Raw genomic sequence first — 17,256 nt, 5'->3', positions numbered from 1 at the left:
CGCTGTGACATCATACTACAGGCGAGCGATTATCACAATGCGGAGCTGGATTAAGCTGCTAATTTTACAAGGTCTGCAAATGTCGGCGACAGAGTGGCGTTSTCGTGGCCCTGAGACAAAGAAAAGCGGCGCAGCGTCTGCAGCTGATATCTGCAGCAACGAGATTAGTCTGGTAATTAACCACAAAGCAATTATCGGTTGGTTGGATGAGAGGCGCGTCTCTTGGAAGGTGTTTCTTGACGTGTTTAATAGGTGTTGAGTAGTTTGATCAGTCAACAGAAGTTGTTTCTGAGGCCCGCCGTCCAACGGCGGCTGATCCAAAGCTGATGCACGCGCCAGCTGAGAAGTCAATTAATTAGACTGTTGCTCTTCCTTTCATCCACTTTTCATTAACCTCCATTGACACGTCGGCGGAGCTGGTGCACAGGTTTACGACTGCGTCGGGATTAACGAGGAAGTGGGAAGCCGGCAATAAACAAAGTTGCCAGAGGAAGGAGATTTCCCTGGATACCTCACACTTTCAGGCTACATCTGCAGTTACTCATATCCATGTTAAGAGAAAAACAAAACTTTCAGCACTATGTCAACCAGTAAAACATGATTATTGATGTACAATGCCTTGCTACATATAAATATATACGCCCTGAACTGTTCCGTATTTCCTTTCCATTACCGTCGCAAATCACAACGCGTTATTACTGAGATTAAATACGGCCGAYATAAAGTGTATATTTTTAAAATGGAAGGAGATGGATTTCTATTAAAAACAGAAACATGAAAAGTTTGGAAAGCTCTGAAACGTCTCGATAAAAATCTCGCGCAATCAAATGAAATAGTGAAACRGTGTCCACCTACGGACAATTCAGTCTCCTCATAAATACAGCTGATCTGTGAACAAACATTTGTGAACAGACGGTGACAGGAATACAATAGGACAGATCAGACACGTCCAGAATASGATCCAGACATAGATRTGCAGCATTAGACTGGAGAATGGGACGGAGGTTCCTTTTGCATTGGAACAATGATTGAAACATGAAGTCAGAGCTATGATGTAATGTTTTAGATGAAGGTGTCCAYACCAAACCTAATTATGACCTGAGGTATGATGGAAATCATTTTGAAAACCAATTTTATTGTTCTTTACCTTCACAATTATGTGTTATTTTGTGTTTCAGCCAGCTAACACAACTTCAAATACCAATTAAATGCATAGAAATTTGAGGTTGTAACATGAGAAAATATGAAAACTGTCAATGAAGATGAACACTTTTGCAAGGCAGATGCTGCTAAGAACAGCAATCCAAGTCAAACACAGTGGATGAAATGGCAATGCTTGAGYGSCGTTCTGCATTTTTTACCATCACAAGATGAAACAATAGGTACTGGAATGAAGGAACGAAAAGCTCTGTCAGTGCAAACCTTTTATGAAATCACCAAAAGACATCGAGATCTGTTACGCTCCATTATTTCAATATCCGAAAAGAGTGAAACATTTATGTTGGGAAATCAGAGAAGAGGAGATTTAAGAAATGGTGCACTTTGAGTATTGTGTGTGAGTGCTATTGATCAAAAAAAAAAAAAAAAAAAAAAAAAAGGATGTCTCTCTTGGGGAATTCAAAGTAATCAATGAACAGATTCAAACAATCAATATAAAGGTTTTCTGTCGTCCCCTCAACACAGCGTACTTCTTTTCTTACACATATAACATCTCAACAATGCTTCAGCTTATACTTTCTTTTTTTTTTTTTGGTTTTATTTTTTTTTCCTACCTGACTCGTCATCAGACTTGTTGTCATTCTCGGAGTCAGTGAGGGTGAGGGCCGAGTTCTCACGGCTGGACACGCCCGAGCTGCGGCGAGATTTCACACCTGCGCGCCCGGCCCACAGCTGAATGGCTCGCTCTGGAGACAAAGGCCCCTCTGGGTCCGAGTCCGCGTCTGAGCCGGCGCTGAGGGAGTAGCCCCTCTGGAGGAGGCCCAGGTCAGGACAGTAGGGAACRGCAGCGGGATGCGGCGGGGGAGTTTGCTCACAAACTCCCAACTCAGCGAGGGTGAAGTTACCCCCTGCCAGTGAGAGGAGAAAATGGTGTGAGGAAGAAAAAAAAAAAAAGAGACTGAAATGCAAAGAACAACACAACGTAAATGTCATAAAAAAAACAAACTACTGCACGAGCAAGTATTCGTGAAAAGTGAATACACACACGCCAGATCTACAAAACAAACCCCACAATCACACGCAGAGAAGCACACTAATTATGAAACTACGGAGGCGGAGGATGAAAATTGGGCTTTGTTGTGGCAGGCAGGAGGGGGAGAGATGACGCAGCATGAATCAGGCACAAAATTCAAGCTAGCTGCTGGAAGAAATGTGTACTGGCCTGCAGGCCTGTTAGGGCTGGCTTTGAAAACCTGCTTCCCTCGCTTTCCTGATCCACACTGGCTTTTATGAGCTGTTGATGCGAGATCAAAGAGCTGCTCACTTGAGTCCTCTTGGACTGTAGTGGAGCYGCTTTAGTTGCCTTCTGGGTTTGATCATCTCCCCACCTAGTTGCCATCACACGCAAAGGACCCCGGGGCTCACAGTCCGCTGCGGCGCTAGTCCCCAGGAGCCCATCGCTCTCTTCCCCCCACCCCCAAGACAAACTGGCTTGTCACATCCAAAATAAATATATAAAATTATCCAAATTAAAGCACATCAAAGTAGATCAATAAACAGCACTGGAGCCCAATTAAATCCAAGCTGAGGAAAAAGCAATTAAGAAAAAAGGCCTGCTCAACCAATTTATTCTCCATACTAATTAAAAGAGTATTGTGGATGCAATCGCACACCATCAGCTGTCGGGGTAAAAGGATCAGGGGAAAAGCAGTTGTGATTGACTTCATTAGCAGTTTGCGAGGGAAAGCAAAGGAAGAGGCGAATGAAGAGAGGTTGCCATTGTGGAGGCGCACCGTGCGATTCCGAGCACCGGGGATCGCACAGCTGCGCGGCTCGGTTCGACTGCGACTCGTCAGGCGTACGGACGCAATCACCGAACGAGACGCATCAGAGAGATRAATATCGTCTCCTGGATCCTCACTGTTCCTTCTTTGTACTGAGACTCCTGCGTTGCGCTGAAAAGGAAACTTAGCCAGGGAACTGGTGAAAGGCCCTTTACTTCTACTCAGGCAAACAGATGGACCAGACTAGAGAGCAGAGACGAGTGAATAGCTCCACAGGTGGAGATAGTTAATGCGCTGCAGCTTGCCAAGATTCAAAATAGCTACAGTGCAAGRACGTCCAAGCATCGCAAGACATGAGGAAATATTACAATATTCTCTTTTTCTTTGCTTCTTTGTTGTCTGTTCCTCCCACTTATCACCASTGATAACAAAAGGAGACTTCTTCACTACATGGTAAATAAGGACACTACACTATGGTGTCTAACTACAGCCCATACCTGACATAAGATATCGAAGAAGAACAGGGGAGAACTCCAGGATGCCTGAGAGAGTAGAAGAAATGAGTAGTTTAAAATCAGTTGACAACGTATTGTGAACCAAAGCACCCCACCTTCACAGCTGGGATGCGTTTGTTGACTGGAACAACAAACGCATTTAGACGGTCTGAAACGTAAAAATGTTTTTCTTTTTCTCCCCGTCARTGAATGTGTCAAATCTAAGCAGGATAGGGTTATGCTGACGCCAACACTCTTCAGTGTGGAAGTCKTTCCGGAGGGAATAGGACTTGAAGTGAGCTTTTCACTGTCAGTAAGGTGTTTAACAAAGGAAGAGCTGTAAGAAACTTAATACTTTTCTACAAAGATTGTTYGGCGAGGTTCTCTGCTGTAACAGAGCCTCCGCAGCAGACGCCAGCAGGTTCTTTTCTTTGCTGTGTTGTACTTTCTGGGCCTTTGGTTGGTTTGGAAATAATTTTTTGAGGTACAAAACAGAGTCACTTGCCACAAGACATCCATATGTGTGTCCTTCACGGTGATGTGTCAACTTCACAAGATACAAGGATGACTATTACATCAAAGCTGCYGTTTTATCCTTTTGAGCATTCAACCTATTCCCATAATGGAAAGTGCTGAATGTTGAAATGTTATAAGCTTGTCTTAACTGTAATCTTACAGTTAATTTGACAGTCTGATCCTTACAGTGACTAAGCTAAGCTAATCAGGCTGATTGCCCATAWAAGATGTTTATTACATATAAATGTAAACTAATCAATTTGTAATAAATAAAATAATGCATTTTCTTTGTTAGCCCCTTCAAAGACATCAAGGAGACTTCACAAGAACAATACAATGCAAGAATACATAAAAAATGAAAAGATGTAGAACAAAATAATACATAAAAAACAAGAGATCACAATGAAAAGGTTAACTTGAACAGATGTGTTTTGATTTATGCTTTGTTTTTGCTTTAAACCTGTTTYTTCCCCCTTTACAGCAACCATAACTCTGGTTCTCATTTAGATTTTAAATTATTGTTAATTGTAATAAAGCTGTAACATTATTTTGAACGYTGTTATTTATTGTGAAGAGAAGAGAAACTGAGTTTGGCTACAATTTGTATACATTTCTGAATTTTGAGACAAGACGATATTCCAACTCAATAAGCAGGTTAAAACTTTACACAAACTTGAAATCAGAACAACCGACCCCAGAMCTTTGATTGGTGTTCCCCTGGTTTTCCTAAAGACAGTCCCATCCAGCCCCGTCTACGACTGAACCACAGCCACAGACAGTTCAAACAAATGCTAAGTAGTCCCATGAAGACATTTTCTTCCCGTTTGCGTATGCTAGTACTGTTTGATTGTAGCATTACGTCCCACAGGAATCTATTCTGTAGAATTAACATTGCAGTGATTGCGCATGTAAAATCCCATCCCTCCTTATCAGCATCTGCAGTAGATGTAGCCCAACATCCCATGTACTCAAAGAAAGATGGATTTGTGTGAGAACTTGGAGTAGGCACAAAAATCTATCTTAGTTATCCTACAAATAGAAAACCAATTGAGTGTTTGTTACCCGATATTATGACAGATGTGGAGCGAGAAAAGTAAGGCTTTGCATTCTAATCAGTCACACACGTGCCTAAATGTTTGTCTTTTGAATCCTGGGAGCTCTTTAGTTGCTATTTAGGCAACATATTGTACATTGTGTTAGAATTGTTCTTATTTCCCTTAACATTTGACCTTTGAGCTTTTTTTCACAGCTTTTTACCATCAAGTTTAAAACTGCTGGACCTCTGCATGATGAAGGGGACACGACACAGTTGAGAGCAAAGTGACATTGGGACTACATCTCAGTCCAACGCTCCTAAGAACGGTTTAAAACGGCATAATGGAGGAGGATTGTTGTGATGATGTAATCAAATCAGAGTAGCAGTTTAAGAGACAAACAGCAATTTCAAAGTGTCAAATTGTGAAATCAAATTTCTCTTAGGTTATGTTTGATACAGCATTTTCACAACAACTGAATGTAACACAGTTACTTAATTGTGCTATAATATTGCACTATGTGCCTGGAAAATTCATAATACCGCTCTGAAAGGCATAAACATCTGCTGTGTGGTCACAAATGATTCATAGTGTCCAGACAGTTTAGATGTGCAAGGCCTCGCCCACTTACAAAGGCTTGTTTTAGTTGAGTCCTGATACATCGGTTTCCCTCGTCACTTTCTCAATAAAATGCCAGGCAATCTCACAATCTAATAGGAGTAAAAGTGCTTAATAATGATTAACTTGAACACACCCCCGATGAGTAAATTAAAATCCTCAGGTCATATGAGCAAGCACGTCGGCGGAAAAGATAAAAAATCTGACCTTTCACAGAAGGTAAGTTATCATAATTAATGTCATATTTTTTTAATTTAGTAATTGCTGATTCTAAGATAAAGGAATATCTTTCACATTTGTTCTGCTTGAACCTCCCTAAATATTTCTTAATCTCTGAGAAACAATTAGGAGGGCAGGCGGATTTAAGGTAGCATACTTAAAAATATGTTGGAAATCTATCTGGAGAAGGTTTTCCCGGGTGGCTCAATTGGTAGAGAACATGCAGCATCTGCACAGGCTGTAGTAAACGACTCAGTTGTCCTGGGTTCGATTCCCGATCTTGGACCATTTGCTGCATGTCTTCCCCTTCTCCATCCACCCCATTTCCTGTCTCTCTACTGTTCAATATAAGCCACTAGTGCCAAAAATCTATCTAAAAGATGTCGCTGGATTGTTGCCAAATTGAAAAACAAAAAAAAGGAGAGAGAAATGTACAAAACTTAAAGAGACAAAATGTAAAAAGAAATGTGGTAATGTCAAGGAATATTAGTTTAAACACTGGAAAATAAAAAGACAGCAACCTGACAGAAATTTATTGAGTCATGAACTAATTATCAGTGTGCGCTGAAATGAGAACAGAGATGTGTGAGGATAGTAATTAGTACAATCATTCAATTTAAATTGAGAAAAGGTTTTATTAAATGAAATAAAACTATGAAAATGTTCAGCACTGAGTAACAGAACCAGGAAATGGGTTGTAGCTTTGAATGAAACAGAAAACTGTCCCAAAATGGCAAAATTAGGGTTTTAAAAAATATTTATGTACTGTATGACATTATGTGTGGTAGGATGACTTTTTTGTAAATATACAAAATATGCATTTGTATTTCTGCATGAAAAGACAAACTACTCACAATAATAAAAGATAAAAACAGTGACGTGAAACAGTCGTGCAACACCGGCAGAAATTATATTTAAAAGCTTTGCCATTAGACGTTTAAGTCATCTGTGCAACATAACTTAACCATGAGGAATTCCAACTTGAATACAAACTAACAAAGCAAATAAAAAAAACTGCCGAATGACGGGAACAGCCAGACTCGACAAACAATTAGGTGTGAATTAAAATAGGTAGCCTTCACTGTGCTAAGAATACACTCTTGGTTCGCAGGTGAGGTATGATTTATAGTAAAGAAAAGCCGTGTTAGTTTGAAAACAGCAGGAGTTTAGCTTGTGCCTGATTGCAAAGAGTCGGTTCTGCTGTTAGCCTAGTTCCTAATTTGCTCGTGATTATTCTTAAAAGATGGTGGCCAGTTGTGAGGGCTCTTCAAGCAATTAGGCACTAAAGGTCCTCTGTGGAGCTAAGGGTAACACTACTAGTTAAAAAAAAAAACTCTTAAGACTTGTGTATAAATGAATAAAATAATCAACAGGAGTCTTTGATTTATTATGCAACTTATGCATGATTCAATCTTTCTTGTGAAAATGATCTGCCTGTAGCGGTTTTGTGGCCGATTCAAAAATATGTATCAATCAAACTCTTGTGTAAAGTCTCCAGGGAGAGTACAGCACACCCTTGGTATTCTGCATTCTTGTTAGCAAACCCAGATGAGAGCAAATTTTCCCACACTAGAAATATTTTTTGTTTGTTAGATTTGTAGCAAGTGGATGCTTAAACGGCAACAGTATATTTCTAACAATTAGCTAGCACTAATTAGCGTCTCGTAGTGACTCTAAAAATGGTAACACGGGGCTATATGATAGCAGACTTATTATTGCTAGACGGAAGACAATTGTGGAATGAAAAATGTAAACACTCACAGAGAGAGAGAGCCACTCAGCAGCACATCTGGGGCTGCTGTGTATAAGCCTGTATTTGGCGACCATTTTCTGGATAGCAGCCGATGAATCCCGGGAAAGATGGAACCATCGATGAACCAAAAAGGCATAAAATGTCCGCCTGAATATTTTTGCTTATTTTAATTGTACGCACTTTTTTAAATGTCCTGAGTAAATGTATTTGTCCATTTATCCATAACAACTCAAACTTTCAATATATAGTAAGTTATTTTTACCGTCTATTAAAAAAGTGCCTCTCAGATTAATTTCACTTCCTGCTGCGGTCGGGTGAAATTACCATAATAACCCGATAGTGGCTAGAAAGTGCAACGTCTCCCCTTTCAGAAACCGTTGGAATTTTCCAAGTAGCACAAAGTGTGGCGGAGTTACGGTACTGCGCGTTTGGCTTCATAGCCGGTGTTCTCTGTTTAGGACAGCGGTCCCCAAACTTTTTCCTGTGAGGGCCACATAACTTTTCCCTTCTCTGGTGGAGGGCCGGAGTCAGTTTGTAACCGAAAAAGTGTTACACGTTTATCACCTGCTCTGCCGGAAATTGTTGTTTCTTGATTGATTTTTACCCAGAAAGCACATGGGCAAAAACCATTAGTGAAACGGTCACTGGGACTGACTAGTATATTCCATTGAGTTAAAGTAACTTCAATATATGAACAGTAGCGCAAAAAGTGGGTATGAGGGTACGCAACGCAACCAGAGGGGTCGCCAAATCCCTGTCTGGAGGGGGCTGCGCGCCGATGATGCTTTCCCATAAACCTCAGCGGGCCCAAAGCCTCGCGGGGGCATAGAGGGGAGCGAGTGAGCGTCGCTCCCTCACCTCTTTACCGTCAATTTTTTTTCATTCACTAAACACAAAGAAAGCAAAGCAATAATACTTACACCAGCAGACACTCCCTTGTTCTTATTGATCCTACGACGGTTGAGCTGAAAATGCAGTCGCGCACAAGCTTTAATCCAAGCAAGGCATTCCGTTTCAGATTTTGGAAATCTGTGAATTTTAGTTCCACAAACACAATCAGGCATCTGTCAGGATCTGACATTGCCTGTACAGATACCCCACTGACAGTGGAGAACCATTCTTTTTCGAGTCCTGACGCAAAAACTTTCTGTCGGTCTGCTAGTCAACAATGTACATTAGCTTGTGTTTGTGAGACGGTAGCGCACATGATAGCTGCGCTGTGACGTAAAATGGGCATTAGCCAATGAAACGCAGCCCCTGTGGTGAGGTCCATTGTTCAGGGGGCCGGATCTGGCCCGCGGGCTGTAGTTTGGGGACCACTGGTTTAGGACTTAAAAGTTAACTGTTAAAAGAAAATCACCTAAACAAAAACATTGCACAGTTTTACTTAATAAAATAAATCATTTAAAAGGCACATTTTTAAACAAGTGTTCTTTGAATTACGTAAAATTTTAATAAGTGGTCAGCAGCATTCACACACGTGACAAAATTATAAAAACAGAAGAAATCCRTAAGAGGGCTAATACTTTCCCACGACTGGTTTTTCTAAACACCTGTTTACGATCGGTGGAAACAAGCTTTGAAACTTTGGAATAAAATATGTAGAACAACAAAAACAGAATATTGTCATGATCCGTGTTTCTGTGTGTTTAATTTTGAGTTTTTTCTGTGTGGTCCTGTTCCCTGTGAGTCTCTGTCTCTGCGTTGATTGTTTCCCAGGTGTGTCTCGTTCCCTTGATTACCTCTGTGTGTATTTAGCCCCACCTGTTGTCTGTGTTCTTCGTTGGATCCTTGTCGTGCATCGTATGTTCCTCATGTTGTTCCCCGTTGTTCTTTGGATTCCTTCATTAAATTCATCATTTTCATCTACATCCTGGGTCTGCCTGCGTCCTCGTTTCACCACCACCAAACCACTTTATGACAAATATAGTTTCATTTGTCATTGTGGCTCAGTAACACAAACAGAATGCTAAGAAAAAACAGCTCAGAAAAAACCCTTTGCAATAACACAGCATAGTTTCCGTTGAAAAAATATGACTCTTTGCATTATGTAACATAAACATTCTACTTTCCTTCCTCATAATGAAAAAGAATAAGCAATAGCAATGCTACAATGTAAGCAATTGTACGAGTGTTTGTAATCTGATAGCCAATCAGAAAAATAGGTCATGTTTCAGAGAAATATTTAATATGCAGAGATCTCAATCTTTAATGTTTCTGTACGTGGAGGAGACACACTGGTAGTTATGAGTCTTGTATTTATGTTTATTTACCTCTGGAGGACATGCATACAGACACATTTTTTGCTTATCTCCCCAGTACTAATGTTTCCGTCTTCTGCACCTGAGACGCATCATCATTCGGAGTATTCATGCATCACATGCTTATCTCAGAGAAATAAGCGACGCTACGGGGGGGGAAGAAGCATCCTATTGGAACCGTACACCTATGCAGCAGGATGTGTGGGTATAGCCGTGGCTGATAGCCATTAAACCAAATGTCCTTCCCTGGATAAAAATTCATTATGTACATGTGTGGGAGTGAACATGCGCAACGTTGTGGCATGTGTGTACGAGTACAACCGCTCGCGAGTAGACAGCTTTGAGGGATAGAGGGGCCTATCATTAAAAAATCATTTGTGCTTGTTAGCAGTTTGACAGGAAAAGTATAGGCAGCAGGACTCTGCATTATGCTGGTTGACTTTTTCTCACCCCACTGAGTAATTCTGTAGAGGATGTAAAGCGAGCAGAACTTGTGGATTTCATTGCCTGCAATTATGTTGCTTTTTCCAGATCCAATAGCTTATAGTCAAGGCCACCCTCGGACATGTCATTTTGAGCATTCATGGGAGTGCTTGCTCAGAACAAGTTCTGATTTGAACTTAAGTGCCGAAACTAGTGAACTGATTTGCACCTTGGTGGAGCATGCATCACAATCAGGAAGCAAATGCTACTGTGCACAGTGGGTTTTCCAGCAAAACCCTGAAATAACCAAAATTACCGCTAATAACAGTAAAAGCCTTATTTTCTTTGTCCCGGCAAAAGGCAATGCTGAAATTCATTCCTAATAGCTGTCAAAATGCTGCATTTTTTTCCCTTAATATTTTCCATTTTCATTTGCTTCCAATTCAAAATTAATCTGCACTGTACTTTTGTATTCCCAATATAGAGGAACTTTTCATTTGTGTTGTCTTTTATGTGCCATGAAAGTCATGAAATAGACATATATATTCCTTTCCATAATAGGGAGATTCAACGAAGAAGTGTTTTCACTCACGAGAGAAAGGAAGCAACCAGGAAGCAGGGAAACGATTTGGGGAGCAGCTGAAGTTTTGAAACTCAACTTCTTTTAGTTTGTGTTTAAAGTATTCACGCCCCTCGAACCGTCTGAACTCATGGATTTTTTGTGATAAGACAAAGAAAAAGTAGCAATTAATTCTCATGTGTTATTGCTAATTTATATTTGGAGTAATCTTTTAATCTCACTAACATGTTGACACAGACAAACTGTAGCACTTTGTGAAACTCTTTGGAGTGGACACATGCAATGAGTTGGTTAAAATTTAAAGTAAAAGCTTTTCCTTTAATTATTCAAATGGGTAGGGATAATCTTCAGCAAAAACTGCATTGTCTGAGATATGTTTTCCTAAATGGTGCCCCTTTTATATTCTACAGTTATGCGTTTTTACATTCTACATTAAACTTAATTGACTAAAAATTTTTATTCCTCCATTTGCCTTGTCTATGAATAGTTTTGGGCTCAACTATAGCTTGGAATATTGCCGCTGCACAACATTCAGTCTGATCTGTTCCCTGGTCTAATTAGGTGATTTTGCAATGAATTCTAGTTACGAGTTACAGTTAATATGACTGAATACATGTTCGAGGCATGTTTTTCAGATTTGTGTTTCGAAAATATTTTGAAAACCTTTTTTTATAATTCTTCCTCTTTACAATTAGGCACTTCCTCGTTGGTCTATCATCTAAAATCCTAGTAGAATATGTTGAAATTTGTACTTGTAATGAACGAATGATTAACTTCCCATTTGCACATAATGCACTTTAAAAGAAAAAAAAAGAAATGTCACTATGCTTATGGGGGAAAACAACAGCAACTGGTAGCCTAGAAAGGCAAACTGTTTTGTAGATATTATTCACGTTAAATGCTATAAAATCTGTTTTTACTGACCTATCAAAGACATAAAGGCATGCAAAATTTATGTAACCTTATGTTACATCCTTTCTTCTTAGGAACAAACTCAACACCTTTATGTAAATTTTGACCATTGCAAAGTCCTGCCGTGATATAATCAGACAACATCACATAAATTTAATTTTATCACACAACATTCAAAAGAATGCATGTTTACACTGCCTGCCCAGAGAAAAGGTCACAACCTATATTTAACTAAGCAAATAGACAAGAGCCTCCCATTGGAAAAGAACAGCAGTGATTATTATGTTTCAGAAGCCAAGATGTTGTTTAACTCAAAGTAAAGCAATGGGTAGCTTTTTATTCCTTGTTAGAATACACGTTCTTTGGTAGGGGAAAACATGCTCCTCTGTTTCAGAAAGGTCAAATTATTGATCTGTATCGGGCAAACAAAACAGGAAAAAAATAAAAAAATCTATGGAGTCTGTTAAAACTACTAAAACAGAGGTCAGAACAGCTCAACACATTAAGGAAATCTTGAATAAAGGTGTGAATACTAATTTTTACGGAAGAAGATATCAAAAAAATTAAAACTCTGAAACAAGAGAGTCCAATCGGAGAAAAATAAATTGTAGCAAGGCTTAGTAGGTAAAATAAGAGCTTTGCCCATTTGCACAAAGCAAAGAGAACTCAAGATATTACAACAGATTAAAAAAAAATTGGGTTAATTGAAAAACAAGGCTTTGATTCGCCAGAGCCTGTAACGATGCAAGACTGGAGTGCTGCAGAAACAGCACATGGGGTTTGATTACCCTGTTCTCACTGAGATGAGAGCATTAGATTGAGAAAAGTTACACTTTTCCTGCTTAGTGGGCATCATGTGCGCCTGTGGGAGCAGTATTGTGATGTTGGGGTCGATTCAGTTGGTCACATCTAGACTCATCAACTAATGTGTTCAAAAGCAACGTCAGATTTCAATATGACAAGGACAGTGTAGTTCTTGGCTCTTATTTTAAAACCAAACCTCATGGCCGATTTGGTAAAAATGGGAAAAGGTACATTATCATACCTACTGCGAAAAGAAACACACAAAAAAATAGATTAGAATTAAAATCTTGCTGCTTGTTTAAGATGTCTTGGTTCAAAAATTGCTCAAATATGAACTCATTTTTTTGTTTGTTTGAAGAGTGCAATTTTATATAAATTATTTATGTATAAAGCAGATACTTAGAAAGGATCTCGTTGTGCTCCGCCACCCCCACAAGATGCCGCCCTGTGCCGTTGCCCATATCGCCCACAGAAACCTCCACTGCTCTTTAAAGTAAGAGAGTCAGTCTCATACAGTTCTGATAGGCATAAAAGGCTGATAAAAGGGATCAATATGGACTATTGAAATAAATAAAAAAAACAGGAAAAAGGCCATCCTACAGTATAAACGGGTTGGATTAAGAGTACGTTTTAAATCCTTAATGTACCTGAACAAGAGATAATAAGGACTTTTAAAACAAAGTTTACTCAAACACTCAAAATGTTATAGACTAGATTATTGAAACATGAAATAGGTGAGTATTGAGGGCAAATAATAACATTATTCTGTAGAGGACATAGAAGAAGACTGGCAGCAGTGCTGTGACACTAGGGTTAGCTCAGTTGGCTATAATAGCTTGTTGTTACCACAATTTGGTATAAACTGAATAATGATCGGAGCAGACGATATATATAACTCCTAAGTGTGCGAGTGACCATCCCACAATGCACCACAATGTTTACTGTAACTGGGATAAATGTATATCTTGTCAGATATAAAATCATATCCGATTATGACAGTATCTCTTTCTTTCAAACCTTCAAACATACACATTTCCTTCATTAGAAAGGTACAAGCTACATGTTATATGATATTTTATTATAGTAATACTGTGATAAGAGTTCTGAATCATACCAGAATACAGCATAGATAATTTTCTTTTCATCAACATTATTTACGACGGATGCAATTAGACACGGTATGAACAAATCAAACACGATGAAGCTACTGTTCAGGAACAATTGCTGCCAGCTGCCGAATTCACACATCTCAAAAAGATCTATATTTTGACTTTATTGTACATGAAAGCAATAACAAATGTTTCACAGCTCAGTATGCACAGTCTGCCGCTGTGCTACACCGTGAGATAATGATAAAGATGTACTTTCCCTTTTGGTGATAAGGGCAAAAAAAAAAAAAAAAAACGAGGGAGGGGAGTGAAATAGAGTGATTGAGGCTGATGACAAAAAGAGAGGGCTCATAAGACAGCAAAGGAAAGATGAACGAACGCCGTCTTAGTGGTAAGCGCCTTTCGTTTTCTTTTTCGGGGAGATATTCAGAAAGGTGAACAAACGTAGACAGGATCCCAACTAAAGAGGGCTGTGAAAAGTAGAAGTAAGACAATACGCTGGATTTTATGAAAGCTTCAAGATAAAAAGTGAAGAAAAAAAAAAAGAGTGGCGTCCTAATATCTTGAGTTCAGTAGATGTTACATAAATGCCAAGGTTAAAGAGAAAGTTCCTGTCTTAAAGTTGAGCAGAGTGTTTATGAGCAGTGCACAACTTTAACTGCAGTGGGCAGCTGCCAGAGCAATCTCAGTTTGGAGAATCAGAAGGCAGTTCTTACACGGGATTCAAACCCACAAACTACTTGGAGCACGTCTCACTGAAGAGCAAAGCTCGCAGAGATGTAGTGTTGCATAATTGTTTGTTGATCTAATGGATTTTTGTTTTCTCTAAACGTACACAAGTGAACAGAACATCATTTGCTAAATTAATCAGAAAGCAGATAAATATGTCAGTTTCAATTTCCAGCATGAGGTGATTTAATGACGAGTGCATCATCAGATCATTTGGTGGCAATTCCACCAGTGTTTTTAAAATCAGTATCGCGTGGAGTACATGATATGAGAGCAGGGAAAAAAAAAAAATTGGTGTCCAAAAAGTCCATAGTAGCCTCCCTTAGCTCGTATTAATCGTCTCTTTATTTTACTTATAATTCATTTTTTGACTGAATCTAACAGCAAAAGTTTAACTTTGCATTTATTGTGTTTGAAAAAGTGATTTCAGTATGCAGGCAAGGCATTAAGTTTCACACAGAGGCCTGAAGATTATAATTAAGGTCAGGTAACACAGCGTTATGATACACTCAATTGCAAACTGTGGAGTGAAAAGGAGCCAACAGAGAGTCACAGTTAGAGCAATAGTGAACAACTTAGAAGTTTCGGTTCTAGTTCAGCCTTTACTTCCTCTATGTCTGGATTGAGTAGCTCTCACTCGCCTTGTGGTATTCACAGAAACACAGTACACATCCCATAGCACGTGGCACGACATCAATGCACTCATTAGCAGGCCAGTAACGACCTAGCAAAATTACGTCCAAAACAGGAGTGCTGGCGCCAAACACTTCCTACACCTCGCATATGACTTCCGCACTTTGGGTTCCTTGCGCTGCCATGGGCAGCTCTTGCACCTCCTACTGAGGATGCTAAAGCAGGTGTGACAAATGTCTTGCAATCCTGGACAAGTTCCACTCCTGCCCAGAGGCCATTGGTGTGGCTTGAACAAGACAGGACATGACAGGACATGACATAACACCATGCACTCTGGAGGAGTTGTCACCGGAGAAACGAAGCTCCAGGCAGCGAAGCCCCTTTCATCCCTGAAAAGCATGGCATAGATGTACCGACTGGGCATCATCTCAGTTAATAACGATTGAGTTTTCCCAGCTACATCAACAAACTGTTTTGTGTATTTGACGTCGTTTGCTTTTAAGAGTTAGAGGAACTCCTAAAAAGAAACACTACAGCCAATTTACCCACCTTTAGATGTTAATTGTGTTCATTACACTCAACTTTATAACATTCTGGTGAGAACAGACCAATGGAAAAAAAAAAAAAAAAAAAAGAAAGAAAAGGTGGATCTTTCTATCCGGTAACTCATGTTTTACAGCTTATCTCAGACCGGGTGACAAATGCAAACATTTTAAAGCACATGACATTCCCATATCTCCCTCTCCCTAGCAACTTCTCTTAGCTTATCAGTGGATTGGGGGAGGGGGGGACGGGGGTGGATAACGGAGAATTGCAAAGTTTTTTTGTTTTTTTTCTCAGCACAGCTGTAAGATGTAATCTCCCCACTGAGCCCTGACTCTGCCCCAAGGTCTTCTCTCTGTCAGACATGTCTGAAACCCTTGTCTCAGAAGGTGTGGAGAGGACATGCTTATTAGAAGGCCAATCCAGCTCTACTTACTCATTTCTACGTGGATGAGCAGTGACTCTTTCCTTGGAGAGTGAAGCTCTGAGCTAGGCAGGTCAAATGGGGTCGTTCTGAGTTGCTTATTCTTTCAGTCACTGACCACAGCTCATGATTATTGTTCAGGGATAAAATGTAGACTAACTGGTAAGTGAAAGAAAGGTTTGTCCCTTTTTTCTTTTGGCTTCCTCTTTACCAAAACAGACTGGTGCATCACCTCAACCATTGCATAAGCTATCTGCTATCCGCCCACCAATTTAATGCTCTCTGCTCTCAACCTCGTCCAGGGGGAGCGATGGTGCGTTCACACCAATTGCGTCTGACGCTTCAAGTTTGACGCGTATGCACTTTTTGGTGCGTTCACACCAAACGCGTTTTGAGCGCCAGGAACGTCTGGTTTACATTTGAAGTCTACGCGGAGTGTCGGATGCGTTGAGCGCAATCTAAGCATCAAAACGCTGCAAACGGTTCAAAACGCGCCGCATCGGTCCTCGACGCGCCTCCACAAAGACTTTGAATGTATCCCGGACGCTCCTGACACTCAACACGCGTTTGGTGTGAGGGCACTGTAATGTTATTCATTTTCATTCAAGGTTGGGATTCCTCTCCTTTTTCAGCTCAAGCGCCCTAACCGGCGCTAATGTTCATCGTGACCTCTTCACACCCACCTGCTAATCTTTCAGGTAGCTTGCAGGAGATCCAGGAAGTTCACAACATACGCAAAAGGAAGCACTGAAATCTAAAATCCACTGAAGTTAAAACAACCTTGATGTGTTTACATTCGGCAGTTTTTTTTTTTTAAAGACCTCATGCAGAGTTGCAGAGTCTGGATGAAGACAGAAGTGTTCTTCCTGGATCTGAGACTGGATTATCATCTCCAGAATCGTGACACACACTCATGTAGGTTGTCAGGACTGTGGCCAACTAATAATGATAATAAAAAATAATAATAATCAAAACTTCAATCCTAGCTCTGAAGGCTGTTTTTGGTCATGAATGAAGTGAATGAATGAACAGACTTAGACTTCCAAAGGTAAAGTGATGAACATCTGTGATCACTGCTATTTGCACTGACACACACATATTAAAATGCTGCAGCTTGGGAACCTGTTTAATTACAGCCCAGAATGCGAGGGACTCCACTGAGAGGAGGTGAGAGAGAGAGAGGGAGAGAGAAACACTTGATAACTGTGACATTTAAAATCTGCCTCATTTATCAAAAGCTGCCAAGGCAGAGTCAAAAAGGG

General features: G+C 40.0%; 1 protein-coding gene across 1 annotated transcript in view; it reads right to left on the bottom strand.

The window, feature by feature from the left end:
- Positions 1-17,256, bottom strand: part of tenm2a (teneurin transmembrane protein 2a) — a 288,000-nt gene that overhangs the window by 191,250 nt on the left and 79,494 nt on the right. Inside the window, exons 3-4 of the mRNA XM_017307002.1 lie at positions 3,440-3,484; positions 1,773-2,066 (exon numbers count right to left, since the gene is read on the bottom strand). Of these exons, the coding sequence (XP_017162491.1) occupies positions 1,773-2,066; positions 3,440-3,484 (339 nt within the window). The remainder of the gene's footprint in view (positions 1-1,772; positions 2,067-3,439; positions 3,485-17,256) is intronic.

This window comes from Poecilia reticulata, linkage group LG10, assembly GCF_000633615.1.
Source record: "Poecilia reticulata strain Guanapo linkage group LG10, Guppy_female_1.0+MT, whole genome shotgun sequence".
Taxonomy (NCBI): domain Eukaryota; kingdom Metazoa; phylum Chordata; class Actinopteri; order Cyprinodontiformes; family Poeciliidae; genus Poecilia; species Poecilia reticulata.
The sequence above is the reverse complement of the archived record's forward strand: the minus strand, read 5'-3'. Positions and strand labels throughout refer to the sequence as shown.